The sequence below is a fragment of the Nothobranchius furzeri genome, chromosome 9 (assembly GCF_043380555.1).
Source record: "Nothobranchius furzeri strain GRZ-AD chromosome 9, NfurGRZ-RIMD1, whole genome shotgun sequence".
Taxonomy (NCBI): Eukaryota; Metazoa; Chordata; class Actinopteri; order Cyprinodontiformes; family Nothobranchiidae; genus Nothobranchius; species Nothobranchius furzeri.
The window spans coordinates 69,404,264-69,415,492 of NC_091749.1; the positions used below are offsets into that span (position 1 = coordinate 69,404,264).

Consider the following 11,229-nt stretch of genomic DNA (forward strand, 5'->3'; position numbering starts at 1 on the left):
CTTTTGTCCTACACGCTTTGAACGCATCTGCAGCGTCTTGTTCCGCAGCAACAATGGCTATTAGCTGCCAGATATGGAGACCAGACCGAGGACAATGCTTAAGACACTACGGCATCGTTGTCATCCTGTTTATGGACCTGGCCTTGCAGTGCGTTAACGGTGTGTTCCCAAAGTCAGTCGCATTGATTCCAAAACATCAGGTTTCGGTCGGAAACGGCTATTGATAGCAGAGTTAGCGTTACTTAGCGTGCTAACCTAGCAACTGTGCACCTATATCATGAATATTGATTATTTAACTCTTATATATCACATTTAACGGCCGTTTTTGTCATCTTTGTCTTATTTTGCTTCTGTTACCACTGTTGGTTGTAGTTATTAGCTTCAGACACCTTTTCTGAGCTATATGTTTTCATATTGAGGTGAATTCAATGGGAACCAGCATAGTTGTTTACCTTTAAAGTGTGTTTTAATAAAAAAAAAACCCGAAGATGTTAGACTGAGTTTTGATGTCTTCCCCCTCCCCAGGGTATCTCAGTTCCCCTCATGTTAACCAAGAGCCAACGTTCGCCAGAGAAGCCCAACATGGACCAGTTATCACCAGCCCAGCGGTCCCAGCAGCTGCCTCGGGTAATGAACACAGCTATGGTTGTAATCTAGAAGCTGGTGGCAGAGGTGTAGCATGATGAGCTAGCACGCGCTTATTTTCGCATAAAAATACTTAATGCATCGTGGTTATTTTCTATTCAAATCAATGATAAAAAGACATCAAATTTGTCAGTGATTACATCTTTTCAACATATTTAATGAAGCCTCCATCAGTTGTTTCTGTCAAGCGTCCAGTGTTGACCTTTTTCATATAACCAAAGTGGGTCTGCATCATGTCACACAATTATTTAAATGGTCTGAGTTATTGGATTCTGCTGGTGGGCAGTCATACAGGCTTTAATAAGATAAGACAAGACTATTGATCCCACAGTGGGGAAATGTTTGCATTACCGCAGCTCATTATCGCAGGTCACACCAAGATTCCTGACCTTCTGTCAGGAATCTTGGTGTGACCTTTGACCCAGCTCTCACCCTGGATTCTCATGTCAGTTCTCTTGTTCGCTCTTCCTTCCTCCCTCTCAGGAACGTTGCTAAGCTGAGTCCCATTCTGTCCCGCTCTGAACTTGAGACAGTTCTCCACACCTTCATCTCCTCACGCTTAGACTACTGTAACTCTCTTTTCACGTGTCTGAGCAGAACCTCCCTGAACCGTCTACAGGTGGTTCAGAACGCCTGTGCTCGGCTTCTGACCAAGTCCTCCAAACACACCCACATCACCCCGCTTCTCCAGCTTCACTGGCTGCCAGTCAACTTCAGGGTTCATTTCAAGATCCTGGTTCTGGTCTATAGGGCCTTACATGGACAAGCACCATCTTACATTGGTGATCTTCTTAGTCCCTACACCTCCAGCAGGTCCCTGAGGTCCAGTGATCAAAGCCTACTGGTTGTGCAGGACCAGGCTAAAGACCAAAGGTGACAGATCATCTGCTGCTGTGGCCCCCAGACTCTGGACCTCTCTCCCCCTGAGCCTGAGATCAGTGGACTCAGTGGTCTCCTTTAAAAAGCAGCTGAAGACTCACCTGTTCAAGCTGGCTTTTGTATGACCTTCTTCACCTCTCTCTCTTTATTCTGCTCTCCCCACCTATTCCACCTTCCTCAGGATCCACCGATTTCCCTCTTTCCTGTTCTCTCTCTCTTTCTTTACATTTTTGTAATCACAATTGTCTATTTTTTGCTCATTTTAAATATATTTTTAACCATTTCCTAAATTCTTATATTTTTACGTTTTTTGTTTTTGTGAAGCGCCTCGTGATTTTTAATCTTGAGAGGCGCTATAGAAATGATCTTTTCTTCTTCTTCATACAGATAGCAAAGGAGTACAAAACTGACAGAGAATGCAAAAATAAAAAAAGACAAGACACTAAATACAACAGTCGCTCCTATGTAGTAAGCGTTATGGATAGAGGGTTGTAAAACATTGTGGAAGTAATAATACATAAAAAGCGTCAGCTGTTCTGCTACAACTTCTTTTTACTGTCCCAAGTGATAAATATCTTTAAATGAATTAGGAACCACTTTACTCTATTACCCTCTGCGACCCTGCGTGGACAAAGCGGGTTCAGAAAATGGATGGATGGATTTACTCTATTATTCTTTAATTATCTCTAAGGCGTAAGTCACCCCCAAATCAACTTATTTTTTCCTGATAAACTATATAAATGCGTGTCTAATCGTGCTGCAGACACGTGTAGTCAATAGTTTTGCACTTTAGTGCATTTTAGTTAAAATTTAAATTCTCTGCCTAAAACTGTCAGTGTTGTGCCGTTGTCAGGTAAAAACTCTGCACTGCATTTGAATTTAAATCTGCCATCGCTATTGGCTAAGAGGTACCCTAGAACAGTAGCTGGTACCATATGATGTCACAATGTTGTTGTGAACCTGTGTGTGTGTGTATTTGTTTGTGGCAGGGCTGAAACGATTCCTCGAGCATCTCAAATAATTCGAGTACAAAAAAGCCTCGAGTCAAATTCTCTGCCTCGAGTCTTTGTTTAATTCATGTTTAATTAATTCATGGCTTTGCAATCGCCCGGGGTCATGTTTCACCCGGACCGAAATAAGTGATGCACATACACACTGCACTGAATGCACACGCGAGTAGCGAATGTAACTTAACTTTCTCTTAAGCCATGGCGGACAACGTGGACCTCGGTCAAAGGTGAGGGACCATTTTTCACGTTGTAAGACGGAAAACATAGTCCAGTGTAAATACTGTAAAATCGATTTAGCCTACCACACCACCACATCCTCCATGCTGCAGCACCTGACCAGGAAACAGCAATATTCGCTAGCTGCAGCCCTAGTTAGCGGCTCCGCCCTCTCGGTCTGCTAGGCAACAGCATTTGTTGCATTTTTCAAACAGGAAGTGGGAGTGGTGTAATACTCTGGTAGGGGGTGACTTGCTCTTTAAAGGCTAAGTTTTAATTAATTACCCAGCTACATTTATATTTTGTCATGTTGACAAGCAATTCTAAAAGGAAGTTGATTATCTTAAAATTACACTGTGGTCTTCAATCAATCTAACTTTATTTGTAAGTGCTTTTCATACAAAGATGGCAGCTCAAAGTGCTTTACGGGTTAAAAATGACCCTACAACAGCCAACTTTCACTCTCCCTCACAGTTTTAAGCACAAGATCAGGTAGATCACTACAGATTAGCCAGCTGCACCAGGAGCAGCAACATCGGCGCGGACACCCAGCGTCTGTCGCGGTTGTAAACTCTGGTTCCGTCTCCGGGTGTGTTTTCAGTGCCTCCAGCTGACGAAGAGAGCTACGCTGCTGAATGTCCAAGTGGAGTTTTGTGTAGTCGTCTGGCAGCAAAATGCATTCAGTGTCATTACCATCTCAACTGCACCTACGGCAAAAAGGCCTCCTTCACCTGTAAACCCAGAAAAGGGATCCAGTGCATCGTGAGTAGAAGCGTGCTCGATTTAAAACCCCCACCTGCTAATTTTACAGATTAAATCCGGTTGTTGTTTCTGTTTAGTGAACTTACCCCCGTGTGTTTTTGCAGGGAGAGTCAGGGCAACAGCAAACCAACTTCACCCTCTCCATCATCTGTCAGTTCTGCTGGCAGCTGGACCCGTCTCAGTACAGCTGTTTGAACACCACCAACTGTATGACGGTTTCCTGTCCGCGAAAGCGCTACAACACCACCTGTGATGTGCTGGACCACGTGCATTGTTTAGGTACGATAACAGATCTACTGAAAAGCCTTTTTGAGTTTCACTACAGCAGAGTTACCAGCTTGTTAAAGTCCTTTTCAGAGTCTCTCGTGCAGTTTATTCTCGTTTGAACTGGTACCTGTTTTCTGTGAACGAGAGTTTTAAGCTTTTTAAAGAGCAAGTCACTCCAAATCAACATTTTTTTTTTGCTGATAAACTATATAAGTGAGTGTCCGATCGGGCTGCAGACATGTGTAGTCAGTAATTCGGCACTATAGTGCATCATTGTTAAAATTTAAATATTCTGCCTCTAAAAGTGTCAGTGTTGCACCGCCGTCAGGTAAAAACTCGGCACTACAATTGATTTGAAATCTGCCGCCTCTATTGGCTAAAGCCTGATTCACGCTTCTGCGTCTGCGTCAGTGCGGAGACATTCAACGCCATTATCCGTCCTTGCAGGCCTGCTGGAGAGCTCCACAAGGACGCACGGAGTCGAGCTCTCTTTTCTAAACGTGCGTCGAGACGGACAACGCAAGCTTGTGATTGGTTAGGACGCCGCTGTTGTCTACACCACCGCCATCGCGCCCTCAAAAACATAAAGAGAGTCGAGAATAACTAGCAGCAGACACGGAGAAGCTTGAAGAATACCTCGCGAAAAAACTAAAAACATGAACGTTTAACTCCCCCGTGACTGGAGGAGTGAAAAGATGCGCCGCAAGCGTTTTATTTGTGGACGGAAATGACAGGAAACGTGGGTTTAGAGGTGGGGAGCGCATGAAGAGGTGGAGGAGGAAGAGAGACAAATTTGTCTGTGTTAAAAAGTCTCTTATACACAAAAAACACAATATAAACACACTGTCTTGGACCGATACATGACAGGATACCACAGAACAGCGCTACGCCCTCTGTTGTCCTGGAGTGGAATTGCTTTGCAACACTCCCCAGGAGACGGAGAAGTAAAAGAGCAAAACGCTTCCGTCAATCCGTGCGTGTCTGTCCCTTGCGGAGCTGACGGAGAAGCATGAATCAGGCTTAAGAGGTACACAATGACGTTAGATGGTACATTATGATGTCACAGTACCTGTCTGTGTGCATTTGTTGGCGGCGCCGCCCTCTCAGTCTGCCAGGCAACAGCGTTTGTTGCATTTTTCAAACATGAAGTGGAAGTGAAGTAATTTCTTGCAGGGGGTGACTTGCTCTTTAAGCTGCTAATGGACCTCTGAGTCGTTTTTCTATTTCTGTTTCCGTTAAAAACTAAAATATTCAATTATTAATTTAATTTTACTGATTTCAAAACATGTTGTTAAAAGCCTCTTTTCCTTTCATGCTTACTAGGAAACATTTTTATTTTAGAACAAAAAAAAAGCTTTTTGATTCCTCAGATTCCTCCCAGTGCCGTCAGATTTCCATCTGAATGTCGGGGCTGCAGAACGGTCACAAGCGGATCCTGAAATGTTTTATTTCTTTCTCCTTTTATTATTTTTTTCTTGTTAGACTATTTTGGGTTAGATTTTAAGCCCTGTGTTTGTCTCGTGTGTCAAAGCCAGATTTATTTCAGAAACGACAGAGGAGGCACCAAAATGCTAAAAGAACCATAAATCAAATCAGTGGAGTGCATGGCGACACAGTTGTTGGCACTGTTGCCTCGCAGCAAGAAGGTTGCAGGTTCAAAACTCGGCTGCAGCCTTTCTGTGGAGTTGCCTGTTCTCCCCGTGTATTCGTGGGTTTCCTCCAGTTTCCCCCACCGATCACAACGTGCCCTATAGGTTAACAATCGTACGTCGCTTTGGATAAAAGCATCTGCCAGATAAACATAAATCATGTCGTCAGACACAAAATGTGATGCTAGTGATGAAGAAGAGCGTAGGCTGAAGCACAGTAACAGACAGAAAACTACAGAAATTCTGTGTTTTATTCTAGTTAACCTTAAAGAGCAAGTCACCCCCTACCAGAGTATTACTCCACTTCCTGTTTGAAAAAGGCAACAAATGCTGTTGCCTGGCAGACCGAGAGGGCGGAGCCGCTAACACACACACACACACACACACACAGGCTCACAATGACATTGTGACATCATATGGTACCAGCTCACGTTCTAGGGTACCTCTTAGCCAATAGCGATGGCAGATTTAAATTCAAATGCAGTGCAGAGTTTTTACCTGACAACGGCACAACACTGACAGCTTTAGGTAGAAAATTTAAATTTTAACTAAGGCCTAGTCCACACGTAGCCGGGTTTTTTGAAAACGAATATCCGCCCCTCCAAAAACTTGCATCCACACCACCGTGTTTTAAAAACAAACTCTGTCCACACGTACCCGGATAAATAAGTTGTTAAGGACATGCCAGACCTGTAGGCGGCAGTACTTCCCCCGTTCTTAACCTCGTCCTTCGTCTGTGGTCTTCCGCAAGGAGCAGTAATTCCGCTTGCAAAAACAAACAAGCAGAAAGCACTTGGACAATTGATGGATCGGGTAGTGACAGAGCGCAGCTCTGAGGGCTTCCATGCTGTCGGCTAGTGTAAACACAGGTCGCACACGTGATGTCAGCATTTTTTGTCGTGGAAAGTGACGTTGCGGACCTTAAAACTCCGGTTTTGTCCGTCCACACGCAGACACCCAAAACGGAGAAAACGCAGATCTTCACTTTGGCCGGAGTTTTTAAAAAGATCCGTTTTCGTGTGAAAAAACTCCGTTTTCGTGTGGATGACAGGCCAAAACGTAGAGAAATATCTACGTTTTGGCAGATCCCCGGCTACGTGTGGACAGGGCCTCAAATGCACTAAAGTGCAAAACTACTGACTACACGTGTCTGCAGCACGATTAGACACACATTTATATAGTTTATCAGAAAAAAAAAGTTGATTTGGGGGTGACTTGCTCTTTAGTTGAGTCCCCTGTGTAGAAGTGGATCTTTAATGGTAAACGGCCTGTATTTGATATAGCGCCTTCTAGAGTCCTGGAACCCCCCAAGGCGCTTTACAACACAGTCATTCACCCATTCACACACACATTCACACACTGGTGGGGATGAGCTACGATGTAGCCACAGCTGCCCTGGGGCACACTGACAGAGGCGAGGCTGCTGAGCACTGGCGCCACCGGTCCCTCTGTTCACCACCAGCAGGCGACGTGGGTTAAGTGTCTTGCCCAAGGACACAACGGCAGCGACAGACTGAGCGGGGCTCGAACTTGCAACCTTCCGATTACGGGGCGAGCACTTAACTCCTGCGCCACCGTCGCCCCGTGTTAACGGATCTTTCTTTGGTTTAATGTGTAGAGAAATACAATTAAAGATAGTTTCTGAGGGACAAACGCATCGGAGTCCTCTCTCCTTACGTCTGACTCTGCTTTCCTCCGGCAGGCAGAAGACATTTTCAGAAACGTTTGTTCTGTAACTTGACCGGAGGATACAAGTGGTCGACGGCGCTGGCTCTCAGGTAAACCAGTTAGGGTGTTGCAAGCTGAACTGTTTTCCACCTAGATGTAGTCTTTGATGTTACCCGTGCCCTCCATTTCTCGCTGCAGCGTCACTCTGGGTGGTTTTGGCGCAGACCGGTTTTATCTGGGCCAGTGGAGAGAGGGTCTGGGCAAACTGTTCAGCTTCGGAGGCCTGGGCATCTGGACTTTGATAGACGTTCTCCTGATAGGGGTCGGCTACGTGGGCCCCGCTGACGGCTCCCTCTACATCTGAAGCCAGTCCCTGGAGACGTCGCTGGGTTGCGACCTCCTCCACCACCTCACGCTCTGAAATGCCGTGTTCTTCTCACATCCGCTTGCCCTCGCTCTCCGCTTCGCACGTCCTCTTTCCCATCTGCTAACTAGCAGGAGGTGTTTTCCTCTTCCCTCCAGCAGCGACTGCCTACATAAGTGCCCGGATCAGCCTCGGTCACCCTGCGCCCTTCTCCCGTTAAGACTGTGCAGGAGGACGAGAAGCCGGTGATTATCCCGTTGGTTTGGTCCAACCGGTGGTTAGGACCCATCTTGCTGATAGATGGCTTTGGTTTCCTGCAGAGCTCCTTTCTGTCAGACATCCCGTCACCTCCGAGCACTCACTGCTCCTCATCCATCACAAGTTAAGATGCATCGAGGGTCAAATGGTTACCAAGGAGACGGAGCTTTTTGTGGCAACGCCACACTCCTGAGGACAAGTTGAAGGGTAATATTGATGTTTTGGGGCGTGAGCGCTTTAATGTATAGCGAGTGCTTCTGAAACCCGGTGGGTCAGAAATAATCCACACGGTTTCACCAGCTGCAGCGGAAACTCCACGTTTGTTCATGATCGATGTCGAAACGCTGCAGACGTGTTGGAGCTGCAGCAGATCCTCTCAGCTTCCTGCTGATGATCTAATCAAACACATACATGTGAGCCATACGTGTTATTTACACCGAGACCAACTACTACTGTTCTGTTTTAATGTCAGGTGTTCATCTGTTCTCTGGTTGGACTAAATGTTTCATTTTTGACTTCTGTAAATAAAATCTAATGACTCGTACATGTTGAACACGCTGGAGTCGTGTGTGTGCATGTCTCGCATCAGCGGTGTGGACACATTTTGACTTTTCACCTCTAACATGGGGACATTTGCCAGGTCCTCACAGTGAAATCAAAGAACTTTTTTAGCTTATAGGGTTAGGCATTAGGCATAGTAAAGTCACAAAAATACATGGAAGTCAGTGAAGGGTTCTCACAAGTATAGCAAGACAAACGTACGTGTGTGTGTGTGTGTGTTTGGTTGGTTTAGATCAGGGGTGTCAAACTTATTTTAGCTCGGGGGCCACATTGAGGGAAATCTAGTCCCAAGTGGGCCGGACCGGTAAATTAAAAAGAACTTCAGATTGTTTTCTTTGTTTTAATACAATCAATATAAAACAAGGCTGGAGCCTGAGGACAGTGTATCCAAAATAGTACAAGTACAACACCTGAAGTGTACTTGAAAATTTGAAAGAAAAAAAAATCAATAAATGAAATAAAACATTCCTTAGTGATTCAAAGAGCTTACAGATCACATGGCTAGATCAGTTCCATGCAGCACTTAAAGTATATTTGACTCATTTTACTTTACATCTTTTAGCTTTCACCAGCACATCAACATCAGAAGTCACATCCTGAGTGGCGGCCAACTTCAGGATGTGATTCAAGTTCTTGTGTGGGCCTTGAGCGCAGCTTTGTTTTATTTATACTAATTACAGAGAAAACTTGCTCACAATGATAAGTTTATTTTCACTCTACATTGTAAAGTATGAAAATAAAGTTTACACAACCATCTCGCGGGCTGGATTCATGCATATTTGACACCCCTGGTTTAGAGAATCGGCTTTAATTCAAATTCAGTTCAAAAATACTTTATTAATCCCAGAGGGAAATTGATTGCTGTAGTAGCTCAGAATAATAATAATAATCAAGTCATCAAAGAGTTGTTGTATATTACAATGGCTGTTGGCAGGAAGGATCTCCAGTAGCGGTCAGTGTTGCAGCCAAACTGAAGAAGCCTCTGACTGAAGACACTCTTCCGTTGTCGGACAGTCTTGTGAAGAGAATGCTCAGGGTTGTCCATCATTTTCTTGATTCTCTGGAGAATCCTTCTTTGCATTATCTCCTCCAGCGGTTCCGAAACTGCTGAAACTCTGGCTGAGTCCTTGAAAGGGCTTGGAGTTCCTCCATCTTGTTGGCCAGTGATCTCACATTGCCCGTTATGATCGATGGAAGAGATGGTTTGAATTTCCTCTTTCTCTGTCTCCGCTTTGCTCCCGCTCTGCACCCACGCTTCTTGTGTTTTAGCTCATTTGGGATTTGTGGCTTCAGTTAAGGTATTATTTCAGCCTTTCCAATGTTAATCAGCTGCTCCCGATTGTAAACCAGCTTGTTGCCATGGTTACGCATCATAACAAATGCTCAAAAAGTGAAAAAAGCTAAAAAATAAGCAGTAAAAATCCTCCAAGCTTCACAGCACCAGAAACAGAAAAGTAAAATGTCCAAAAATACAGTTTTTCTTGAGAAAGTAGAAGAAAAAAAGCCCAAGAAAAGGCAAAACTTACATATAGTCAACAGAGCTACTCCAACATGCAGCCACCCAGAGCAGCGCAGTTCCGGAAAAAAAAGGTGACTCGTACATGTTGAACACGCTGGAGTCGTGTGTGTGCATGTCTCGCATCAGCGGTGTGGACACATTTTGACTTCACCTCTAACATGGGGACATTTGCCGGGTCCTCACAGTGAAATCAAAGAACTTTTTTAGCTTATAGGGTTAGGCATTAGGCATAGTAAAGTCACAGAAATACATGGAAGTCAGTGAAGGGTTCTCACAAGTATAGCAAGACAAACGTACGTGTGTATGTGTGTGTGTGTGTGGGTGGGTGGGTGGTTTAGAGAATCAGGCTTTAGACCAAAAGAAAAGAAAATTACACCGATGGTCCATGCAGAACTGAATTAGAGCCATCTCAGAGCTTCTAACTAGATTTTGCACTCGTGTGATATCCGCAGGAAACGTGTTGTGGAAGATCCGGGGCTTGGCTGCAGTTAACCTGTACATGAGAAGCTAACAGAAAAACAAAAAAATGCAGTTTGTTTCTGCTGCTGTCAAAGAGGTCAGAGGTCACCAGCAGCCATCCCATAGCAGAGCATTCCTTAGGTTTATTAATTTGAGGTTGAGGGTGTCACGTTTCACGACGGAGGGCATCAAGCAGAGCAGCATTCTTCTCTCTGGAGCTCCAGCCAACGTTCGTCAGTGACAAATCTGCTCCAGAGTTGCATCATAGCTCTAAAAAACAAACTCATTTCCTTTCCGGCCGGATCTTGACGTTTGTCTCGTGTTTTCTGATTGGCTGCTTTGCTGAGAGTAAGTCGTCTCCACCCTAAATCTAGTTCCTGAATTTTGAGGCCGCCCACTGGAGTCACTGCGACCCCTCCATCCCCCACCCACCCACAGACTGATGTAAGTGGACGGCGTGATCGGAGTCCAGGAGGAAAGCAAATAGTTTTTTTTTCTGCTTGAACACTTTAAATTCTGATGAAAAAGATTAAAACGTTGAGTAATCCTCCTGCACACTCCACACTTCTGCTGCTGCTGGATTGTGTTTAAAGAGCAAGTCACCCTCAAATCAACTTTTTTTTCCTGATAAACTATATAAATGTGTGTCTAATCGTGCTGCAGACACGTGTAGTCAATAGGTTTGCACTTTAGTGCATTTTAGTTAAAATTGTAATTTTTCTGCCTAAAACTGTCAGTGTTGTGCCGTTGTCAGGTAAAAACACTGCATTTGAATTTAAATCTGCCATCGCTATTGGCTAAGAGGTACCCTAGAACTTTAGCTGGTACCATATGATGTCACAATGTCGTTGTGAGCCTGTGTGTGTTTGTATTTGTTAGTGGCTCCACCCTCTCGGTCTGCTAGGCAACAGCATTTGTTGCATTTTTCAAACAGGAAGTGGGAGTTGTGTAAGAAGCTGGTAGGGGGTGACT

General features: G+C 44.7%; 1 protein-coding gene across 1 annotated transcript; it reads left to right on the plus strand.

The window, feature by feature from the left end:
- tm2d3 (TM2 domain containing 3) lies at positions 1-8,262 on the plus strand. The gene is made up of 6 exons (XM_070555157.1): positions 1-159; positions 526-627; positions 3,352-3,512; positions 3,617-3,791; positions 7,131-7,206; positions 7,295-8,262. Exons 1-6 carry the CDS (start codon positions 54-56, stop codon positions 7,458-7,460), a joined length of 786 nt encoding a protein of 261 aa, XP_070411258.1. The 5' UTR covers positions 1-53; the 3' UTR covers positions 7,461-8,262.
- Positions 8,263-11,229: the final 2,967 nt, after the last annotated feature.